General features: G+C 37.4%; 1 protein-coding gene across 2 annotated transcripts in view; it reads right to left on the reverse strand.

Annotated features, from left to right (window-relative positions):
* The window catches only part of LOC123815848 (UDP-glucuronosyltransferase 2B31-like), a 47,964-nt gene extending 29,219 nt beyond the window's left edge, over window positions 1-18,745 (reverse strand). The window contains exon 1 of one of the 2 annotated variants that reach the window (XM_045834536.1): window positions 17,994-18,745. In XM_045834536.1, coding sequence (XP_045690492.1) covers window positions 17,994-18,726 — 733 coding nt within the window. In that variant the 5' untranslated portion in view covers window positions 18,727-18,745. Of the gene's footprint in view, window positions 1-71; window positions 566-17,993 lie in introns of those variants that run through there. The other variant, XM_045834537.1, reaches the window with a different exon arrangement.
* Between the last annotated feature and the right edge of the window lie 7,205 nt (window positions 18,746-25,950).

Genomic DNA, 25,950 nt, shown 5'->3' on the forward strand with positions numbered 1-25,950 from the left:
TCATAGCCAGGATAGAAATGCAGACTGTACACAAGAGGTATGTATGTTAAGTAGCTCAGCCAGCAGTTCACCACAGGGTCCTACAGCATCTGCAAGAATGACATCAAACCTTGATTCTTGTAGTTTTGTCATAAGTTTCTTGTTCAAAATTACACCTTTACAGAGCTTTAGAATAAAATCAGTGTATTCCAAAAGCATTTCTTCCACTAGTGAAAAATAAGTCCAAAATGTATCTTTAGGTATATTTGTCCATTTAGAGGTCAGCTTCACAAGAAGCTTCTGAAAATCATCTTTTCTTAAAGATGTAGGGTAAATCTCAAATTTAATAGCAGATGGTTTGTTGGGATCAATAAGAATTGAAGCTGCATGTGTCAGAACAGTCACTTCATGACCTCTCTGGACAAGTTCATCTAGGATGGTCTTCATATTGATCCAATGGCTGTATTCAGTGGGCCAAACCAGCACCTTTCCACAACTCCCAGGGCTGAACTGACAACTCAGCTGTAGCAGCAGAAGAACTGAAATCCATTTCATAGGCATCCTGCTGGAACACATGCTTGCTTCCAAACTTCTGATCCCTTTTGTCATTGCTCATGTTTATCTAAGGAGCTGTTTATATTTAAAATTCCTAATCAAACCAGAAGTTAAAATACAATTCCTACACCTCAAAGTAAATGTAGCATCCTCATATAAATATCAGAGCACTCATAGAGAAGTTGGAAAAGCTAATATAGGTGATCGAGTGGATTTCGACTGTTTTTGAACGAGTGGATTTAGAATCTGTTCCAATGATTATAAGTGCTAACACTGACCTTGTGTGTGTTAGTCTGTCATTTCTACTTAAAGGCTCTTTCATAAGTAGAAAAGGAAAGGGCATAACTAGAAATATAGAAACATATGAAAAGAAAAAAAATCACAGGTACATTTAATAAATACAGCTAATCCGACATTTAAAAAGCTAGTATGAAGGTCAAAAGAATAAATGTATATAACCCAACTAAACATACAATAATTAGTTAGAGGATGCACAACTCAGAAATAAGAAAAAGATGATGTCAAAAAGAAAATGTGGAAGAGAAAGTAAACAATAATTCTTACAGAATATATTTGAACTTAAATGCATACTAGCTTAAAATGGACTGCTCTAGATATAGAAGGGTATACATAAACTTTGTGATGACTACAAAAAAAAACCCTAACAAAGGTGTACAAAGAACAAAGAAAGGATTACATGCAAAGCAATACAGACAAGCATGAAACCACAAAGAAAGAGATTAAGAGAAGAAGAAAACAACAGAGGATTACTATAACAACAAAAATGATTAACAAAATGGCAATGGGTACATAGCTATAAATGATTACTTTAAATTTAAATGTATCTTATAGTCCAATAAAAAGGCATAGTGTACACTGGGTGGTGTGGCTCAGCTGGTTGGAGCATTGTCCCATAGACCAAAAGTTTGTAGGTCTGATTCCCAGTCATGGCACATACCCAGGTTGCAAGATCGATTCTCAGTTGAGGAACATATGAGGAGGCAACTGGCTAATGTTTCTCTCTCACATTGATGTTTCTCTTTCTCTATCTACCTCTTTCTCTCTCTTCTTGTCTCTCTAAAAGCAATAAAAAAGTGTCCTTGGGTGAGGATAATTTTTTTTAAAAGACCTAGTGCAACTGAATGGATTAAAAAAAACTTGCTTCATCAATATGCTGCTTACAAGAGACCCTGCAAATTCAGACACATAGCCAGAAAAAGGAGAGATGGAAAAAGATATTCCATGCAAACACAAATAAAAACAGAGTTGAGGTAGCATTGCTTATAACAGACTAAGTAGATTTTGAAAAAAAATTTTAAAATAAAGGCAAAGGACGTCACGTAATTATAAAGTGGTCAATTGAAGTAGAGAATGTAGCCTTTGTAAATATCTATACAACCAACATAGGAATATCTGAATATATAAAGGAATCATTAATGAGCATCAAGTGAGATATCCAAAGTAATACTATAATAGTAGGATATTTATACCAAATTACATCAATTGGTAGATCATCCAGTTAGAAAATTAATAAACAAAGAATGGCTTTAAATGTCCCATTAGGTCAGATTGACATAAAATGTTTATGGAACATTTCATCCACAAAATACACAGCAAATTTTTTTTCAAGTGCCCAGAGAACATTGTTTATAATAGAGCACATACTAGGCCACAAAACAAGCCTCAAAACATTTCCCTTGGCTGAAATTATATCGAGCATTTCTTCTGATTACAATGGCACAAAACTAGACATCAACGACAGGAAGGAAACTGGAATGAACACCTGAAAACTAAGCAACATGCTACTAAACGACTAATGGATCACAAGCAAATCAGACAAGAAATCCAAAGCACCTTAAAGCATCCCATAGATTTATGGGATGAAGCAAAGCAGTTGTAAGAGGGCAGTTCATAGCATACAGGCCGACCTCAGGAAACAAGAAAAATCCCAAATAAAAAATCCACCTTTACATCTAATGGAACTAGAAAAAGAACAGATGAAACCCCGAGTAAACAGAAGGAAGGAAATAGTTATGATCAGAGCAAAAATAAATGAAAAAGGAAAAACCTATTGAAAGAACAATAAAACTAAGGGATATTTCTTTTAAAGAAACAAAAGTGGTAAATATACAGCCAAACTCATCAAGAGAGGAAATGAACAAATAAATAAAATCCTCAAAGGGAGAGGAGCAGTTACAACTGACACCACAGAAATACAAAGGCCCACTAACAGATATTTCAATTAGATGCTAAGAAACGCAACAATCTAGAAGAAACTGGTGAATATGTTAAAGTATGTAACATTCCAGTGCTGAACAAGAACCAATACAAAATTTACATAGATTCATTACTAGCAGTGAAATTGAAGCAGCATTAGTTGGGCTTCTGGTCAAGACTGTGGCATAGGTAAATGTGGTACCTAATTCTCTGACAGCCACATGACAGTAATTTACAGAGCAACCATCATTCATCAACATCTGAAATCTAGCTGAACAGAAGAGACCTACAACTAAGGATATAAAGAAGAAACCACAACAAGACTAATAAGAGGGGCAGACACAAGGAATGGGCTGCTCTCACACTCACATGTGGCAAATAAAATTTGGGAGGGATATCTCAAGCTGCAGAAGTCTCCCCTGAGGAGCAAGTGGACTTAGTGCCGCACCAGGATCCCAGCCCAGGGTGCCAGTGCCAGGAAGACAAGTCTCCATAACCTCTGGCTGCAAAAAGTAGTGAGGACTATTGCTGAGTGAGACAGAACACTCCTGGAGTTCCAGGTATTCATCTTAAAGGGCCAACTCACAAACTTACTTGTATTCACTCTCTCTGAGCTCCAACACTGGGGTAGCAGCAGCCAGAAGGCACCAGGGACATCCAGGGAGAAACTGAAGTGTCTGGCATTAGGGTGAGAGCTGGAAGGGCATCTTTCTCCTAGACAGAATTGCTGTCAAAGGCCATTGTTCCGTTTCTGTGCCTTCTCCCCAGAGCCAGCAGGCAGGTACCATATCTGAGTCTCCATCAATCTTGCTAACTAACACTCTTAGCCTTGGCCTGGTGATTCCTTGAGACCAAGGAATCATCCCAAGCCCTTTTCAATGGCTTTTCCATACTAACAGCCTGTCCTGATTCATGCTTCTGACTATCCTAAAATTTCTCAGATGAGCAGCATCTGTCCTTGGTGTGTTTTATATAACTTGTTAAGTGGCCCCATGCTGGGCACTAGCAGCAGCTGGTCTTGGTTCACAGCTTGGCCACTCTGGCCACCTCCAAGCCCAGCATCAGTTCCAGCCATCTACATAGTCCTTTGTAGCTCATGCCAGGTGGCTCCAGCCAGAACACAGGCAGTGATGACCTTGGCCTGCATCTCCTAGGAGGACCCAGAGCCAGTGCACCTGGTGGAGAGCTTCAGGCCACAATGAAGCATTGCCAAACCATCTCCACAAGTGAGACACTGAAGGGGTGGCCTCAGCAGACACCAGAGCCCTACTGAAGTAATTCCTGCTTCATGAGTGGGCCCCTGCACAGCTAATCCTTAATGGTGGTAGTAACCAGTCCTTGTAGTCAATCAGCCTTGGGGTAAATATCTTCAATTAGCATGACATCAGCAATCAAATATCAACTTCAATAGGAGGGTGTACACGTCTCACACAGGAGGGTGCACCTGGAGTGCCCAACCCAGGTAAATGTAGAGGCTGTGTCACTGGACCTCAAAGGATACCTACAACATAAGGCCATTTTATCAAGCCTGGGAGATATAGCAGCTCTACATAATATATGAAACAAAGACAGAGATGCCATAATGAGGAGACGAAGAAGCATGTACCAATAAAAAAATTGAAAAAATTCCAGAAAATGTACTAAACAAAATGGGGACTAATAATTTACCAGATGCAAAGTTCAAAACAATGTCTATATGGATGCTCAGGAAACTTAGGAAAACAGAGTACAAACTTAGTGGCAACTTCCTCAAAGAGTAGGAACATAAAAATAGAACTACAAAACATAAAAAATAACCAGTTAGAATAGAGAATATACTAACTAAAATGAAGAATACATTATAAGGAATGAAGAGTAGAGAAGATTAAACAGAAGATCAAATCAGAGATTTTGAAAAGAAGAAAGAAGAAAACACCCAATCAGAACAGCACAAAAAAAAGAATTTTGAAAAAATGAGCATAGTATAAGGAACATCTCAGAAAATATCAAGCACACAAACATTTACATGATGTGGGTGCCTGAGGAGAAAAGAGAGAGCAATAAATTGAAAGCTTGTGTGAAAAAATGACAGAAATCTTCCCTAACGTGATGAAGGAAAGAGACAAACATGTAAGTCCAGGAATGCAGAAAGTTCCAAACAGGATGAATCCAAAGAGGCGCACCGCAAAACACATCATAATTAAAATCCCAAAGTTGAAAGACAGAGACAGTCATAAAGGTAGAAGTACAAAAGCAGTTATTTATATGCAGGAGAGCTCACATAAGATTTTGAGCTGATTTCTCAACAGAAAGTTTACAGACCAGAAGGGATTGATACAAAATATTCAAAGTAATGAAAAACAAAGACTGACAACAAAGAGTACTCTACACAACTAAGCTATCCTTTAGAACCAAAGGAGGTATAAAGAGCTTCCTAGACAAGAACAAGATAAAAGAGTGCATTACCACCAAATCAGTATTACCTGAAATGTTAGAGTTTCTTTAAGAAGAAGAGAAATATGTCAGGTGGGAGGGGCTTGAAGGGATGAGTATAAAAGTTGAAGGGATTAAGAAGTATAAATTGGTAGACACAGAATAGTCATGGAAATGTAAAATAGAGCATAAGCAATATAGTCAAAATCCTAATAAATATATGCAGTGTCAGATGTGTATGGGATTTATTTGGGTTATCACTTAGTAAGTTACATAATATCTAATTACACAGGGTTGTACATCTGAAACTAATGCAATATTGTATGTCAACTGTAATTACAAAAGAGAAAATATTGTCAGAAAAAGAAAGAAATTGAAGTAGTAATAAATACTCTCTACAAACAAAAGCCCATGACCAGATGGCTTCACAGGTTATTCTACCAAACTTTTAAAGAAGAATTAATACCTGTTCTTAAAGTTTTTTAAAAATTGAAGAGGGAAGAATGCTGTCAATCTCATACTATGAAGCCAGCATTACTCTGATACAAGAAACAGACACAAACATTAAAAAGAAAGAAAATTATAGGCCAATGTCCTTCATAAACACAGATATAAAAATTCTTAAGAACATTGTTTCAGAAGGATTATACACCATGAACAAGTGGGATTTATCTCAGAGATGCAAGGTTGATTCAACTATAGTAAGTCAATCAGCATGATACATCTCAGTAACAATAAAAGATATAAATCATATGATCATCTCAAAAGATGCAGGTAAAGCATTTGACAAAATTCAACATTCTTTTATAATAAAAAACTCTGAGCAAAGTGGGCATATAAAGCATGTATCTCAACATCATAAAGGCCATAGGTGACAAAGCCACAGCTAACATCATACTCAATGGTGAAAAGGTGAAAGCTGTTCCTATAAGATTAAGAACAAGACAAGGATGCCCACTATCAGAACTTCTACTTAACGTAGCATTAAAAGTACTAGCACAGCAATTGTAAGAAAAAGAAAGGAGAGGAATCCAAACCAGAAATGAAGTAAAAAATCTCATTATTTGAGGGTGACACGATGCTATATATATAGAAAACCCAAAAGATGCCACCACAAAACTACTAAAACTAATAAGTGAATTTTGTGAAGTTGTAGAATACAAAAGAATTATTACATAAAAATCTATTGCATTTCTATAGACCAATAATAAACAATTAGAGTGCTTAATATGAATGTTTAGAATGTAATAAGCAATTACAATGTTCAAACCCAGCTGGGCCACCTGGCCAGAGTGACATATACTACTTTTACATTGGTGGGTCTAGGGTGTTAACAGTTTACAATGAACATGACAGCAATGCCAATGATGGGATTCTGTGGCTTCTGCTCTGGAGCAGTGATTGTTCCCTGCAGGGTCTCGAAAAAGGAAATTAAACTGACATCTCAAAGGTATGTTACCATAGATGGAAAAAAGACCATAGACAGTCTCAATTAAGGTAAAGATTGACCTTTGTCAAGAAAGATACTGGACTAGGACATGACTACCTGCCATGACTCCCTTTAGTTAGGAAGTGTTCATTTCAAACCATCCTATGTGGTTAGTGTTGGTCTCTGAGCTGGTAAGGCCTTCCACACAGGCCTTCCCTGAGCTTGTCAGGTTTGGTGTGTGGATCCCTCTTTGTCCACACTATCTAGAAGAGTATGTGGAAGATTGGGGTATTTCTTTCTAAAGTATTTGTGAATATTCACTGGTGAAAGCATCTGTGCTAGGAGGTTTTTTTTTTTATGTCAGTTCTAGTAGTTTTAACGAGGACTCAATTGAAAGTTTTAATAGTTTTTCACAAAGATTCAATTTCTTTAATGGGTATTATTTGGCAAATCAAAATTTCTATTTCTGCTTATTCTTGTGTCACTTTGTATAAATTGTGTTTTATACTAATTTTTTTCATTATAGAGAATTTTGTTTAATCATTACACCTAATACACTGTTAAGGAAAGTTTTAGTGCCTGATGGCTCTGCTATTTCTTTATTTCTGATGTTGGTAATATGTAGTGCTCTATTTCTTTCTTGATCCAAATGCCTGTTTATTTATTTGGTCTGTTGAGACACAGTGTTTGGACTCATGGATCATCTTCATTGTGTTTGTAATATATTAATTCATTTCCCCTTTAATATTAATTCCTTCTACTTTGGTTAAATTTGCTGTTGTTTTTCTAAGATCTTAAAATGCCAGCTTAGTTCACAGTGTTTTAGTCTTGTTACTTTTTAAATCTATGTGCATTTTAGGCTCTCAATTTCCTTTGAAGTACAGCACAAACCTTGATACATGTAATTTTTATGATCATCAATTAAATGTGTTAAAATGTCCATGATGATATCTTCATTGACTCTGACTTATTTTTCACAAAATTATTTAATTTTTTCAAATTTGCTGAGTCTTGGTTTATGTATGGCTGGTAACCATGTGGTCAATATTGGTATCTCTTCATATATGCTTTTGGGAAATGTGTATTCCTAGTTTTGTATCTATCTATCAATCTAGCTTGTCAAAGACTATGAAGGGGCATGGAAAGTGAATTCTAACGATATGAAATGTATATTGAGAGTGACAAAAACATTCTAAAATTGAATTATGACGATGTGGTGAGGGTTTCATGACTGTGTAAACACTAAATATGTTGAAGTTTTATACTCTAAAGAGATGAATATTTAGTAAGTTATCTCACTATATACTCCATTAAAATAATGATATTAATGAAAATTATTTTTAACAAAATATTTTTATAGTTTTGGAAATTTTAATTATTGAATTAAAATATTTTTCTGGCATTGCTTTCATGTTTATCAGTTTTTCTGTGGATTTAGTCACACTTTAAATAGTTTTGCTCTAGGAGGGACAAGATGGCGGCATGGTAGGAGGGAACAGATTCCACTTCCTCTATACGCGGGACAAAAACCTAGCTGATCAGCAGAGGAACAGAGCATATAGCCTAGAATTTCACAACATACATGAAAATTGAAGATCAAAAATTGTAGCAGACACTGAAAAAACAGAGGGTAAGGAGAATGCTTCAGGATAATAAGGACTCAGGGATCAGCGCTGGGACCAGGATGCAGACCCAGGCCCAGAGCTTCCGGAGCTGGGTCAACCACTCCCTTGCCGGCCAAACAAGGATTGAGCAGCACTGGGGGAGGTCTGGGTGCTTGAAGGCACAGAGAGGGGAGTGAGGACTGAGTGGCAAGCACACAGAGGCTGTGAGCACCCACATACAGCTATGGGAAGAGTGTGCCATGGAGCCTGTGCTACAAAGGGCGGCCTGGTCGCAGGCCAGCACCCGCAACCCGGAGAAAGTGTGGTTCTGTGGAAGACCCGGAGCCCACAGCCGTGAACCAGGAAAAGGTGCGGGTGCTCTGCAGGATCCCTGGTGCCCACGGCCATGAACTCAGGGGAAGTGTGCGCCCCTCAGGATCCCTGAGCCCACACACATGAACCCAGAAAAGGTGAGGGCGCTCTGTAGGATCCACAGAGCACACAACCGTGAACATAGGGAAGGCGAGCACACTCCGCACTCCACACTCCGCAGGATACAGGGAACCAATAGCTGTGAGCTCTGAAGAGCTCCTTAGGATGACCCAGATCCCACACCCAGGGCCTTACAGTGAGGCACCAGACTGGCTCTGGGGAGAACGTGCGGCTAGCCCAGGGGACAGTAAGCAAGAGGCTGACTGAGTGCTGAATTGAATAGGAAGGGAGAAAAGAGATATCAACTGCCTCTCAGGCTGCTGAAGCCAGCAAGAACAGAAAAAAATGGTTTGGCATGTTGGAAACCAACAAGAGGTTTTTTGTTATTTTGTCTTTTTTTTAAGTAACTTTTTGTTTTTTAACTATTATTTTTATACCTCTCAATTCCTTATGCTTCTCTTTCTGTCTTTCTAGTGTTATTCCTTCTTCCTTTCTTTCCAAATTTATCTCTTCTTCCTTCCATCTTCTGCTTTTTTTCCTTCTTTTTTTTTTGAACTGGCAAGTTATTGCATATTTGTATTCTCATTTGTTCATTATTCTTACATTTTTTAATTTTAATAGTATTTTGGTATTCGTCTTCTTTCTGCATAGACTTCTTTGCTTGGCTGATTATATTGTATCATTTGACAGTGTTGGGAACAAGGAAATTAAGAACTAAATTTAACCTTAGTAGACAAGAGCCACATTGTAGCTAAAAGGAACTAATAAGGGAAACAGAGTGCAGGATGCAGTTAAGTGAACTAATAAGGGAGACAGAATGTAGGATGCAGTAAAAGCAAACATCCTATGTCGGGCAGATGCTCTCCTCTGGGCATGCTACATAAGCAATGCTTTGTTTATATGTCGGGCAGATGCTCTCCCTTGGGTAGGCTACATAAGCAATGCTTTGTTTAGTTTTAAAAATATGAATTTTACCGTTTCCACCCGTGGTCTCTGTAAGCAAATAGCTAACTGCCACATCAGCTTCTGTGATAATGCCTGCTTGCTTGCTCATGCCAAAAACCCTATATAAGGACCTAACTATAAGCGCTCAGCACGACTCTCGTCTGCAGCCCTTGTGGGTACTGTGTCGCTGACACTTTGAGAGTTCGCCCCTGCGCAGGTTAAACTTGGCCGATAAAGTAACATCTTTGATACCCTGAAAGTCTCTGATATTTGTTCTCCTGTTTGCTGGATGCTACAGACAGGTTTCCCTTGTTATCTCATTCAAGAATATCCCTATTCTTGTTATCTAGATTTCATAGATTTTGTCATATGATTGTTGCTCTAATACTACTGTAAATAATAGCTATTCCACACAGTTGTAAATACTACACAACACCCCTCCCAGATCTTAGCCCACTTCACGGTTTCCCAAACTCTATTACTATAGTGGTTAACACTATTCTCTCACACACTACACCTGTTTACTATTCTTTACTCTCACCCTACCTCAGAATCTTACCTCTCACAACCTCACTGCTTTCCAGATCCAACTCACAATCCTTTCCTCCCCAATAAGAGCCTTATCTTCTTTCTATTCTTTCTAAAAAGTGGCTAGTGGGGTGGAAGATCATGGTTAACAATATATATAGCCAAAGGATCTTCTACCTCTTCTCTACTGGCTGCTACTGTAAATATCATAGAATACTCTCTTGCTGTTTTAAACCATTTTGCCTTCCCCTTCCAACTGATCACAAAAAAGAGTAGGCGGAAGCTGTGAACACCAGGATACCCAAAGGAGACTGCACCACTGAATCTCACAAGTATTCTATGACAGAAGTTCACACCATAATCACAGGGAACCAGAACAGATCAATTTAAGAAATAGAGGCTAATAAGAAGAGTCTCACGGACAATGAGAAGACAAAGAAAAATCCCCAAATGAAGGGAAAGGAGGAAGCCTCAGAAAGAATGCTAAATGAAATAGAGGCAACTCCACTATCAGATATTGAGTTCAAAGCAATGATTATCAGGAAGCTCAGTGAGCTCACAATGAGCTACCAGAAACTACAGGGAAGCTACAATGAACTCACTGCAAACTATATCACCATGAAAAAGGAAATAGAAACTATCAACAAGGGCCAAGAGGAAATGAAGAATGCAATTTCTGAACTGAAGAACACAGAGGAAGGAATGAAAAGCAGGATCGATGAAGCAGAAGACTGGATTAGTGAATTGGAGGACAAAGTAGAAAAAAACACCCAGAAAGAGCAAGAAAAGGAAAAGAGGCTCAGGAGGAATGAAGAGGGATTAAGAGAAATGAAAGACAATATGAAACATAATAATATCCATATAATAGGGATACCAGAAAGAGAAGAAGAAGAGCAAGGGATATAAAACCTATTTGAAAAAGTAATGATGGAAAACTTCCCTAATTTGATGAGAGAAAAAGTCACACAAATCCAGGAAACAGAGAGTCCTAATCAAGAGGAATCCAAAGAGGCCCACCTCAAGACATAGCATCACTAAAATGGCAAAATTTCAAGACAAAGAGAAAGCAGCCAGGGAGAACCAGGAAGTAACATGCAAGGAAGCCCTGATAAGGGAAGCAGCTTTCTTCTCAATGGAAATGCTCCAAACCAGAAGGGAATGGTAGAAATATTCCAAATAACGAAAAGCAAGGGCCTACAACTAAGACTGCTTTATTCAGCAAGGCTCCCAATTAAAATGGAAGGCCAAATAAGGAGCTTCCTTGACAAAAGAAGCCTCAAAGAATATACCCCCTCCAAACCAGTTCTGAAACAGAGGCATGGGGATTGCTTTTAAGAAAAGGAATAAAAACAGTGAAAGAGAGAGAGGAGCACAGGTACAAAGGGAGTAAAATAACAATGAATAAATACCTATCAATAATACTCTTAAATGTAAATGGATTAAATGCTCCAGTCAAAAGACATAGGGTAGCTGAATGGACAAGAAATCATGACCCACACATTTGCTGTGTAAAACAGATCCTCTTCAGAACAAAAGACCTATACAGACTGAAAGTGAAAGCCTGAAAAATATTCCAAGGAAATAGACAAGAAAAAAAGTTGGGGTACCAATACGTATATCAGACAAAACAGACTTCAAAACAAGGGCGAAAAAAGAGACAGAGAAGGACACTTCATAATACTCAAGGAAAGAATCCATGAAGAAGACTAACATTATAAACATATATGCACCAAACATAGGAGCACCCAAATGTATAAGGAAAATCTTTGAGGACTTCAAAAAAAATATAGATAGTAATACACATATACTAGGGAATTTAAACAACCCACTGTAAACAAATGAGAGATCCTCCAAACAAAATATCAACAAGGATATTGTGGCATTGAACAAAATCTTAATCAAGTGGACTTAACTGATATTATATATATATACATATATATAATTATATATAAAATTATATATAAAATTAATTATATATAATTATATATATTATTATATGTAATAAACTTTCAAGCCAAAGAAACACAATTCTTTTCAAATGCACATGGAACATTTTCAAAGATAGACCACATGAAAGGACAGAAAACATGCCCCAATTAATTAAAAAATATTGAAATCATTTCATATGTTTTCTTGGACCACAAAGGACTGAAACTAGAGACCAGCCTCAAGGAAAAAACTCAAAAACACTCAAATTCATGGATATTGAAAATCATGCTATTCAATAATGAATGGGTTAATGAGATTAAGGAAGAAACCAAAAAGTTCTGGAAACAAATGAAAATGAACTCACGACATGCAAAATTTATGGGACACAGCAAAGGCAGTCCTGAGAAGGAAGTTCATAGTGATACAGGCCTACCTAAAAAAGATAGAAACATTTCCAATAAACAATGTAACCCTACATCTACAAGAACTGAAGAAACAACAACAAAGCCCAGAATGAGTAGAAGCAAGGAGATAACCAAGATCAGAGCAGACTTGAATGACATAAAGGCTAAAAGAACAATTCTAATGACCAGTAAATCCTGGAGCTTGTTTTTTGGAAAGATAAACAAAATGGAGAACACTTTAAGCAGACTCATCAAGAATAAAAAAGAGAGAACCCAAATAAACAATCAGAAATGAAAGAGGAGAGATTATAACCAATAACTCAAAGATAAAAAGGATTGTAAGAAATTATTATGAAGAACTGTATGACAAGAACTTGGAAAACCTGGGTAAAATGGACGAATTTCCAGAAAAATATAATCTTCAAAACTGCAATGAAGAAGAAGCAGAAAGCCTTGAATAGACTTATAACAGCTGGCAAAACAGAAGCAGTAATCAAAAAACTCCAGGCACACAAAAGCCCTGGACAGGATGGTTTCATGAGAGAATTTAAAAAAATATTTAAGGAAGAGCTTACTTACCTCTATCCTTCACAGACTATTCCAAAAAATCCAAGAAGAGCGAAGGCTCCCAAAGTCTTTTTACAAATCCAGCATCATCCTAATCAAAAACCTGATAGAGCCAAAATGAAGAAAGAAATCTACAGGAAAATATTGCTGATGAACATAGATACTAAAATCCTCAACCAAATATTGGCAAACCACATCCAGCAATACATCCAGGTGGGAGTCACTCCAAGGATGTGAGGATTGTACAATATTCACAAATCAATAATCTTAATACATCACATGAACCAAAAGGATAGACAAAAATCACACGATCATATCAAAAGATGCAGAAAAAGTGTTTGATAATGTACAGCACCCATTTTAAAATATATTTTATTGATTATGCTATTACAGTTGTCCCATTTTCCCCCCTTACTCCCCTCTACCCTGTACACCCTCTCCCACCCATATCCCCCCCTTTAGTCATGTCCATGTGTCATACTTACAAGTTCTTTAGCTTCTACATTTCCCATACTATTCTTATCCTCCCCCTATCTATTTTCAACCTACAATGTATGCTACTTATTCTCTGTACCTTTTCCTGCTCTCTCCTCCTCCCACTCCTGTGTTGCTAACCCTTCACATGTTCTCCATTTCTGTGGTTCGGTTCCTGTTCTACTTGTTGGCTTAGTTTCTTTTGGTTTTGCTTTAGGTGTGGTTGTTAATAATTGTGAGTTTGCTGTTCTTTACTATACATGTTTTTTCTTTATCTTCTTTTCTTAGATAAGTTCTTTAACATTTCATAAAATAAGGGCTTGGTGATGATGAACTCCTTTAATTTGACCTTATGTGAGAAGCACTTTATCTGCCCTTCCATTCTAAATGAAAGCTTTGCTGGATAGAGTAATCTGGGATATAGGTCCTTGTCTTTCATGACTTGGAATATTTCTTTCCAGCCCCGTCTTGCCTGTAAGGTCTCTTTTGAGAAATCAGCTGACAGTCTGATGGGAACTCCTTTGTAGGTGACTGTCCCCTTATCTCTTGCTGCTTCTAGGATTCTCTCTTTCATTTTTACCTTGGCTAATGTAATTATGAAGTGCCTTGGTGTGTTTCTTCTTGGGTCCAACTTCTCTGGGGCTCTCTGAGCTTCCTGGATTTCCTGGGAGTTTATTTCCTTTGCCAGGATGAGGAAGGTCTCCTTTATTATTTGTTCAAATACGTGCTCAATCTGTTGCTTTTCCTCTTCCCCTTCTGGTACCCCTATAATTTGGATGTTGGAACATTTAAAGATGTCCTGGAGGTTCCTAAGCTTTTCCTTGTTTTTCGTTTTTTTTTTTTTTAATTCTTATTTCTTCATTCTTTCCTGTTTGGTTGTTTTTTTTCTTCTTTCTGGTCCACTCTATTGTTTTGAGTCCCAGTTTCCTTCCCATCACTATTGGTTTTCCGTGCATCTTCCTTCATCTCTTTTATGGTAACCTGCATTTTTTCATCTAATTTACTCCCAAAATCAACCAATTGTGTGAGCATCCTGATCACCAGTGTTTTGAACTGTGCATCTGATAGATTGGCTATCTCTTGGTTGCTCAAGAGGATGAGCCCTGGGGCATTGATCTGTTTTAATGTTTGAGACATGTCTCTCTCTCTCTCTCTCTTTTTTTTTTTTGGTCTGGTTGTTCCTGTTATGGTGAGGGTCAGAGCCTTAGGTGTTCACCCGGGCTGGGCACCCCAGTTGCTAGATTGTGACGTTGCACGTGGGGGTGAGGGCAGGGGCATGGGTGGGACAAAACAATGCCGGCAGCTTCACTGTCCTGGGACCTCAGTCCCTTCCCTGGGATCCTGGGCTGCATGCTCTGTCCTGGTCCTCAATCGCTGCCTCTCTGGGTCCGCCAGCTGCCGCTTGTGCACTCAGGGTCCACCCACTGCGAGCTTGTGCGCCCCAGATGCCCTACGTTCCTGGTTGCCTTATGCACCCAGCTCTCCCTGTTCTCCGAGCCGCGACCTGCACCCAGCTGCTCCTATCTGCCCCGCCTACCGGTCTGAATGAACGGGTCTACTTCAACTTCATGGCTGTCCGACTTCCATTCAGATAAATTTGTCTATCAGTTCTGGGTGTTATTCTGCCTCTAAATTGTTGTTGTTCTAATCTTGGTTGTGTGTGGAGGTACAGTGCATCCACCTATGCCTCCATCTTGCTGGAAGTCCTTGTACAGCACCCATTTATGATAAAAAAAATCAGCAAAGTGAGAGGAGAGGGAGCATTCCTTAATATAATTAAGGCCGTACCAAAGACCTACAGCCAACATCCACCATACACCATGGGCAAAAACTGAAAGCTTCCCACTAAGATCAGGAACAAGACATGGATGTCTGCTTTCACCATTTCTACTCAACAAGGTATTGGAAGTTTTAGTCACACTGATCAGATATGAAAAAGAAGGAAAAGGAATCCAAATTGGAAAAGAAGAAGTAAAACTGTCACTGTTTGCAGATGATATGATTGTATACATAGAAAACCCTTTAGACTCCACAAAAAAAACTCACTCAAGCTAATAAACAAATTTGGCAAAACAGCAGGGTTCCAAGTCAATATTCAGAAATCAAAGGCATTTTTCTACACCAACAATGAAAGATCAGAATTAGAAATCAGGGAAAAAAAACATTTCCTATAGCATTGAGAAAAAAAAATAAAACATCTAGGAATAATCATTACCAAGGAGGTGAAAGATCTGTACTCAGAAAACTACACAGCACTGAAGAAAGCTATTAAGGAAGACACAATTAAACGGAAGCACATACCATGTTCATGGATTGGAATAATCAATATCAGCAAATCGTCCATATTACCCAAAAGAATTTATAGATTCAATGCAATCCCTATTAGAATACCAATGACGTATTCACACATACAGAACAAACATTTCAGAAATTTATATGGAACCATAAATGACCCCAAATAGCTGCAACAATTTTGAGAAAGAAAAACAAAGGGGGAGGGATCAGAATACTTGACATCAAACTATATAACATGACCTCAGAAATCAAAACAGTCTGGTAATGGCATAAGGACAGACACACAGATCAATGGAACAGAATAGAGATCCCAGAAATAAAGTGAAATCTCTATGGTCAATTAATAATCAAGAAAAGGGTCAGAAATATAAAATGGACTAAAAAATAACCTCTTCAGCAAATGATGTTGGGAGATCTGGATAGCTACAAGCAAAAAAAGAAAGAAAGAAAGAAAGAAAGAAACAAACAAACAAACTTGATCACCAAGTTAACCCACATACAAAACAAAACAAAACAAAACAAAACCAACAACCTCAAGAAGATGCAGAGAAGACTTAAAAACAAGTCGTGATACCATAAGAGCCTAGAGGAGAATGTAGGCAGGAAAATCTGACATTCCATGCAGTAATATTTTCACTGATATGTCCCTTAGAACATAGGACATAAATGAAAAAGTTAACAAATGGTACTTCATCAAAATAAAAAGTTTCTGCACGGCTACAGAAAACACCAGCAAAATGAAAAGGGAGCCAACCATATGGGAAAATATATTTGTAAATGATACCTTGGACAAGGGTTTGATCTCCAAAAATATATAAAGAACTCACACACTCCACTCCAGGAAGACCAACAATCTAATTAAAAATGGGCAAAGGACTTGAACAGACACTTCTCTGAGAAGGGCATACGGAGGGCCCAGAGACACATGAAAAGATGCTAAGCATCACTAGCCATCAGAGAGGTGTAAATTAAAGCCACAATGAGATACCACTTCACACTGGTCAGAGTGACCATCATATCCAAATCAAAAAACAAGTGCTGGCTAGGCTGTGGAGAAAAGGGAACCCTAGTACACTGTTGGTGGGAATGCAGACTGGTGCAGCCACTATGGAAAATAGTATGGAATTTCCTCAGACAACTAAAAATGGAACTGCCTTTTGACCCTGCAGTTCCACTGCTGGGATTATACCCTAGGGTTTTGAAACCTGAAACACCAATTCAAAAGAACTTATGCACCCCAATGTTCATAGCAGCACAATTTATAACAGCCAAGTGCTAGAAGCAGCCTAGGTGCCAGTCAATAAATGAGTGGTTCAAAAACCTGTTGAACATTTACACAATGGAATACTACATAGCAGATAGAAAGGAGCTCCTACCCTTTGTGATAGCAAGGATGGTACTGGAGAGTATTATGCTAAGTGAAATAAGCCAGATGGAGAAATACAGATACTGTATGATATCATCTGTAAGTGGAGCCTAAGCAGCAAAAAACCAAGCAAGCAATATACAACCAGACACATTGCAATAAAGAACAAAATGATAGTAACCAGAAAGAGGTTTGAGGAGATAACAGGGTGGGGGGGAAGAGGAAGGGGAAATTTCATCAAAAAAACTGTATAAAGGATACATGGAGAAAACCAAAGGGTGGTAGGATTGAGGGTGGAAGGTGAGGATGGCTGGTGTTGGGAAGAGTCATGTTTGAAAGTGTAAACAGTACTTGTAAATGGTACTTGAACAGAAATTAAAAAGAGAGAAAAGATAAAGTTATTGGTGAAAAAGAAAAATGTCTTTTATTTTATTTTAATAGTGAATAAACATTTCTCCCATCCCAATAGTTTACTGACTTACATGTCCATTTTTCAACATTTTTTAAGATGTTTAATTGGATGAATTCTAAGTTCTTAGTGAAGGGATGGGAAATCATTAGAAACCCCAAATTATATGTTCTTCTGCCTGAGATAGAGTCACTATATTATGAAAGAATCCTTCAGGTAATATGGCAAAATAGTTCAGTTGTAAATCAAAACTAAAGTATGTAAGAGGAGACAATTTTTCACTGATCTCATAATTTAAGAATTTCCATAATATTTGTGACAATGAGAGATCAATTTATAATTTTATTTCATCATTTCACTTATATGACACTTAATATTTAGGCAAATTCACCTTCCAAGGCACTAAGAAAGTTAGAATTTCATACTACCAAATGAAACAATAACTTACCTAGTACTTCGCTATAAAATTGATCCCAGTCCTCATGAAACATTTGAAACCAGAAGTCAAAATAAAGCACATACAACATATTTTTTACCCTCTTGATGAATGTCATTTGATCACTTAATTCTGACAAGATAATAGGTACGTAGGATGGAGGGATTGGAAGTCTTCCACTCTGCTTTTCAACTATAAAGCCAGGAAAGAAGCGGAGACTGTACACAAGAGGTATGTTAAGTAGCTCAGCCAGCAGTTCACCACAGGGTCCCACAGCATCTGCAAGAATGACATCAAACTTTTCTTGCTGTAGTTTTCTCATAAGTTCCTTGTTCAAAACTGCACTTTTACAGAGCTTTAGAATAAAATCAGTGTATTCCAAAAGTATTTCTTCAATTAGTGAAAAATAAGTCCAAAATGTATCTTTAGGCATATATGTCCATTTAGGGATCAGCTTCATGAAAAGTTTCTGAAAATCATCTTTTTTAAAAGATGTAGGATAAATCTCAAATTTAATAGCAGATGGTTTATTGGGATCAACAAGAATTGAAGCTGCATGTGTCAGAACAGTCACTTCATGACCTCTCTGGACAAGTTCATCCAGGATGGTCTTCATATTGATCCAATGGCTGTATTCAGTGGGCCACACCAGCACCTTTCCACAACTCCCAGGGCTGAACTGACAACTCAGCTGTAGCAGTAGAAGAACTGAAATCCATTTCATAGGCATCCTGCTGGAACACATGCTAGCTTTCAAACTTCTGATTCCTTTTGTCATTGGTCATGTTTATCTAAGGAGCTGTTTATATTTTAACTTCCTTATCAATTTGGAAGTTAAAATATAACTCCTACACCTCAAAGTAAGTATAGCATCCTCATATAAATATCAGAGCACTCACAGAAAAGTTGGAAAACCTAATGTAGATGATCTTGTTTATAAACAAGTGGATTTAATATTTGTTCTATGATTATAAGTGCTAACAATGACCTTGTGTGTGTTAGTCTGTCATTTCTACTTAAAGGCTCTTTCATAAGTAGAAAAGGAAAGGGCATAACCAGAAATATGGAAATACAAGAAAAGAAAATAATCACAGGTATATTTAATCAATATGGCAAACCTGATAATTAAAAAGCTAGTATGAAGGTCAAAAGAATAAATGTATATAACCCAACTAAACATACAATAATTAGTTAGAGGATGCACAACTCAGAAATAAGAAAAAGATGATGTCAAAAAGAAAATGTGGAAGAGAAAGTAAACAATAATTCTTACAGAATATATTTGAACTTAAATGCATACTAGCTTAAAATGGACTGCTCTAGATATAGAAGGGTATACATAAACTTTGTGATGACTACAAAAAAAAACCCTAAAAAAAGGATACAAAGAACAAAGAAAGGAATATATGCAAAGCAATACAGACAAGCATGAAACCACAAAGGAGAGATTAAGAAGAAAAGAGCAGAGGATTACTATAACAACAAAAATGATTAACAGAATGGCAATGGGTACATAGCTATAAATGATTACTTTAAATTTAAATGTATCTTATAGTCCAATAAAAAGGCATAGTGTACACTGGGTGGTGTGCCTCAGTTGATTGGAGCACTGTCCCATAGACCAAAAGTTTGTAGGTTTGGTTCCCAGTGTTGGCACATACCCAGGTTGCAAGATCGATTCTCAGTTGAGGAACATATGAGGAGGCAACTGGCTAATGTTTCTCTCTCACATTGATGTTTCTCTTTCTCTATCTACCTCTTTCTCTCCCTTCTTGTCTCTCTAAAAGCAATAAAAAAGTGTCCTTGGGTGAGGATAATTTTTTTTAAAAGACCTAGTGCAACTGAATGGGTTAAAAAAAACTTGCTTCATCAATATGCTGCTTACAAGAGACCCTGCAAATTCAGACACATAGCCAGAAAAAGGAGAGATGGAAAAAGATATTCCATGCAAACACAAATAAAAACAGAGCTGAGGTAGCATTGCTTATAACAGACTAAGTAGATTTTGAAAAAAAATTTTAAAATAAAGGCAAAGGACGTCACGTAATTATAAAGTGGTCAATTGAAGTAGAGAATGTAGCCTTTGTAAATATCTATACAACCAACATAGGAATATCTGAATATATAAAGGAATCATTAATGAGCATCAAGTGAGATATCCAAAGTAATACTATAATAGTAGGATATTTATACCAAATTACATCAATTGGTAGATCATCCAGTTAGAAAATTAATAAACAAAGAATGGCTTTAAATGTCCCATTAGGTCAGATTGACATAAAATGTTTATGGAACATTTCATCCACAAAATACACAGCAAATTTTTTTTCAAGTGCCCAGAGAACATTGTTTATAATAGAGCACATACTAGGCCACAAAACAAGCCTCAAAACATTTCCCTTGGCTGAAATTATATCGAGCATTTCTTCTGATTACAATGGCACAAAACTAGACATCAACGACAGGAAGGAAACTGGAATGAACACCTGAAAACTAAGCAACATGCTACTAAATGACTAATGGATCACAAGCAAATCAGACAAGAAATCCAAAGCACCTTAAAGCATCCCATAGATTTATGGGATGAAGCAAAGCAGTTGTAAGAGGGCAGTTCATAGCATACAGGCCGACCTCAGGAAACAAGAAAAATCCCAAATAAAAAATCCACCTTTACATCTAATGGAACTAGAAAAAGAACAGATGAAACCCCGAGTAAACAGAAGGAAGGAAATAGTTATGATCAGAGCAAAAATAAATGAAAAAAGGAAAAACCTATTGAAAGAACAATAAAACTAAGGGATATTTCTTTTAAAGAAACAAAAGTGGTAAATATACAGCCAAACTCATCAAGAGAGGAAATGAACAAATAAATAAAATCCTCAAAGGGAGAGGAGCAGTTACAACTGACACCACAGAAATACAAAGGCCCACTAACAGATATTTCAATTAGATGCTAAGAAACGCAACAATCTAGAAGAAACTGGTGAATATGTTAAAGTATGTAACATTCCAGTGCTGAACAAGAACCAATACAAAATTTACATAGATTCATTACTAGCAGTGAAATTGAAGCAGCATTAGTTGGGCTTCTGGTCAAGACTGTGGCATAGGTAAATGTGGTACCTAATTCTCTGACAGCCACATGACAGTAATTTACAGAGCAACCATCATTCATCAACATCTGAAATCTAGCTGAACAGAAGAGACCTACAACTAAGGATATAAAGAAGAAACCACAACAAGACTAATAAGAGGGGCAGACACAAGGAATGGGCTGCTCTCACACTCACATGTGGCAAATAAAATTTGGGAGGGATATCTCAAGCTGCAGAAGTCTCCCCTGAGGAGCAAGTGGACTTAGTGCCGCACCAGGATCCCAGCCCAGGGTGCCAGTGCCAGGAAGACAAGTCTCCATAACCTCTGGCTGCAAAAAGTAGTGAGGACTATTGCTGAGTGAGACAGAACACTCCTGGAGTTCCAGGTATTCATCTTAAAGGGCCAACTCACAAACTTACTTGTATTCACTCTCTCTGAGCTCCAACACTGGGGGTAGCAGCAGCCAGAAGGCACCAGGGACATCCAGGGAGAAACTGAAGTGTCTGGCATTAGGGTGAGAGCTGGAAGGGCATCTTTCTCCTAGACAGAATTGCTGTCAAAGGCCATTGTTCCGTTTCTGTGCCTTCTCCCCAGAGCCAGCAGGCAGGTACCATATCTGAGTCTCCATCAATCTTGCTAACTAACACTCTTAGCCTTGGCCTGGTGATTCCTTGAGACCAAGGAATCATCCCAAGCCCTTTTCAATGGCTTTTCCATACTAACAGCCTGTCCTGATTCATGCTTCTGACTATCCTAAAATTTCTCAGATGAGCAGCATCTGTCCTTGGTGTGTTTTATATAACTTGTTAAGTGGCCCCATGCTGGGCACTAGCAGCAGCTGGTCTTGGTTCACAGCTTGGCCACTCTGGCCACCTCCAAGCCCAGCATCAGTTCCAGCCATCTACATAGTCCTTTGTAGCTCATGCCAGGTGGCTCCAGCCAGAACACAGGCAGTGATGACCTTGGCCTGCATCTCCTAGGAGGACCCAGAGCCAGTGCACCTGGTGGAGAGCTTCAGGCCACAATGAAGCATTGCCAAACCATCTCCACAAGTGAGACACTGAAGGGGTGGCCTCAGCAGACACCAGAGCCCTACTGAAGTAATTCCTGCTTCATGAGTGGGCCCCTGCACAGCTAATCCTTAATGGTGGTAGTAACCAGTCCTTGTAGTCAATCAGCCTTGGGGGTAAATATCTTCAATTAGCATGACATCAGCAATCAAATATCAACTTCAATAGGAGGGTGTACACGTCTCACACAGGAGGGTGCACCTGGAGTGCCCAACCCAGGTAAATGTAGAGGCTGTGTCACTGGACCTCAAAGGATACCTACAACATAAGGCCATTTTATCAAGCCTGGGAGATATAGCAGCTCTACATAATATATGAAACAAAGACAGAGATGCCATAATGAGGAGACGAAGAAGCATGTACCAATAAAAAATTGAAAAAATTCCAGAAAATGTACTAAACAAAATGGGGACTAATAATTTACCAGATGCAAAGTTCAAAACAATGTCTATATGGATGCTCAGGAAACTTAGGAAAACAGAGTACAAACTTAGTGGCAACTTCCTCAAAGAGTAGGAACATAAAAATAGAACTACAAAACATAAAAAATAACCAGTTAGAATAGAGAATATACTAACTAAAATGAAGAATACATTATAAGGAATGAAGAGTAGAGAAGATTAAACAGAAGATCAAATCAGAGATTTTGAAAAGAAGAAAGAAGAAAACACCCAATCAGAACAGCACAAAAAAAAGAATTTTGAAAAATGAGCATAGTATAAGGAACATCTCAGAAAATATCAAGCACACAAACATTTACATGATGTGGGTGCCTGAGGAGAAAAGAGAGAGCAATAAATTGAAAGCTTGTGTGAAAAAATGACAGAAATCTTCCCTAACGTGATGAAGGAAAGAGACAAACATGTAAGTCCAGGAATGCAGAAAGTTCCAAACAGGATGAATCCAAAGAGGCGCACCGCAAACACATCATAATTAAAATCCCAAAGTTGAAAGACAGAGACAGTCATAAAGGTAGAAGTACAAAAGCAGTTATTTATATGCAGGAGAGCTCACATAAGATTTTGAGCTGATTTCTCAACAGAAAGTTTACAGACCAGAAGGGATTGATACAAAATATTCAAAGTAATGAAAAACAAAGACTGACAACAAAGAGTACTCTACACAACTAAGCTATCCTTTAGAACCAAAGGAGGTATAAAGAGCTTCCTAGACAAGAACAAGATAAAAGAGTGCATTACCACCAAATCAGTATTACCTGAAATGTTAGAGTTTCTTTAAGAAGAAGAGAAATATGTCAGGTGGGAGGGGGCTTGAAGGGATGAGTATAAAAGTTGAAGGGATTAAGAAGTATAAATTGGTAGACACAGAATAGTCATGGAAATGTAAAATAGAGCATAAGCAATATAGTCAAAATCCTAATAAATATATGCAGTGTCAGATGTGTATGGGATTTATTTGGGTTATCACTTAGTAAGTTACATAATATCTAATTACACAGGGTTGTACATCTGAAACTAATGCAATATTGTATGTCAACTGTAATTACAAAAGAGAAAATATTGTCAGAAAAAAGAAAGAAATTGAAGTAGTAATAAATACTCTCTACAAACAAAAGCCCATGACCAGATGGCTTCACAGGTTATTCTACCAAACTTTTAAAGAAGAATTAATACCTGTTCTTAAAGTTTTTTAAAAATTGAAGAGGGAAGAATGCTGTCAATCTCATACTATGAAGCCAGCATTACTCTGATACAAGAAACAGACACAAACATTAAAAAGAAAGAAAATTATAGGCCAATGTCCTTCATAAACACAGATATAAAAATTCTTAAGAACATTGTTTCAGAAGGATTATACACCATGAACAAGTGGGATTTATCTCAGAGATGCAAGGTTGATTCAACTATAGTAAGTCAATCAGCATGATACATCTCAGTAACAATAAAAGATATAAATCATATGATCATCTCAAAAGATGCAGGTAAAGCATTTGACAAAATTCAACATTCTTTTATAATAAAAAACTCTGAGCAAAGTGGGCATATAAAGCATGTATCTCAACATCATAAAGGCCATAGGTGACAAAGCCACAGCTAACATCATACTCAATGGTGAAAAGGTGAAAGCTGTTCCTATAAGATTAAGAACAAGACAAGGATGCCCACTATCAGAACTTCTACTTAACGTAGCATTAAAAGTACTAGCACAGCAATTGTAAGAAAAAGAAAGGAGAGGAATCCAAACCAGAAATGAAGTAAAAAATCTCATTATTTGAGGGTGACACGATGCTATATATATAGAAAACCCAAAGATGCCACCACAAAACTACTAAAACTAATAAGTGAATTTTGTGAAGTTGTAGAATACAAAAGAATTATTACATAAAAATCTATTGCATTTCTATAGACCAATAATAAACAATTAGAGTGCTTAATATGAATGTTTAGAATGTAATAAGCAATTACAATGTTCAAACCCAGCTGGGCCACCTGGCCAGAGTGACATATACTACTTTTACATTGGTGGGTCTAGGGTGTTAACAGTTTACAATGAACATGACAGCAATGCCAATGATGGGATTCTGTGGCTTCTGCTCTGGAGCAGTGATTGTTCCCTGCAGGGTCTCGAAAAAGGAAATTAAACTGACATCTCAAAGGTATGTTACCATAGATGGAAAAAGACCATAGACAGTCTCAATTAAGGTAAAGATTGACCTTTGTCAAGAAAGATACTGGACTAGGACATGACTACCTGCCATGACTCCCTTTAGTTAGGAAGTGTTCATTTCAAACCATCCTATGTGGTTAGTGTTGGTCTCTGAGCTGGTAAGGCCTTCCACACAGGCCTTCCCTGAGCTTGTCAGGTTTGGTGTGTGGACCCTCTTTGTCCACACTATCTAGAAGAGTATGTGGAAGATTGGGGTATTTCTTTCTAAAGTATTTGTGAATATTCACTGGTGAAAGCATCTGTGCTAGGAGGTTTTTTTTTTATGTCAGTTCTAGTAGTTTTAACGAGGACTCAATTGAAAGTTTTAATAGTTTTTCACAAAGATTCAATTTCTTTAATGGGTATTATTTGGCAAATCAAAAATTTCTATTTCTGCTTATTCTTGTGTCACTTTGTATAAATTGTGTTTTATACTAATTTTTTTCATTATAGAGAATTTTGTTTAATCATTACACCTAATACACTGTTAAGGAAAGTTTTAGTGCCTGATGGCTCTGCTATTTCTTTATTTCTGATGTTGGTAATTTGTAGTGCTCTATTTCTTTCTTGATCCAAATGCCTGTTTATTTATTTGGTCTGTTGAGACACAGTGTTTGGACTCATGGATCATCTTCATTGTGTTTGTAATATATTAATTCATTTCCCCTTTAATATTAATTCCTTCTACTTTGGTTAAATTTGCTGTTGTTTTTCTAAGATCTTAAAATGCCAGCTTAGTTCACAGTGTTTTAGTCTTGTTACTTTTTTAAATCTATGTGCATTTTAGGCTCTCAATTTCCTTTGAAGTACAGCACAAACCTTGATACATGTAATTTTTATGATCATCAATTAAATGTGTTAAAATGTCCATGATGATATCTTCATTGACTCTGACTTATTTTTCACAAAATTATTTAATTTTTCAAATTTGCTGAGTCTTGGTTTATGTATGGCTGGTAACCATGTGGTCAATATTGGTATCTCTTCATATATGCTTTTGGGAAATGTGTATTCCTAGTTTTGTATCTATCTATCAATCTAGCTTGTCAAAGACTATGAAGGGGCATGGAAAGTGAATTCTAACGATATGAAATGTATATTGAGAGTGACAAAAACATTCTAAAATTGAGTTATGA

This window comes from Phyllostomus hastatus, unplaced genomic scaffold (assembly GCF_019186645.2).
Source record: "Phyllostomus hastatus isolate PE091 unplaced genomic scaffold, TTU_PhHast_1.1 phas_contig_196, whole genome shotgun sequence".
In the NCBI taxonomy this organism is placed as follows: domain Eukaryota; kingdom Metazoa; phylum Chordata; class Mammalia; order Chiroptera; family Phyllostomidae; genus Phyllostomus; species Phyllostomus hastatus.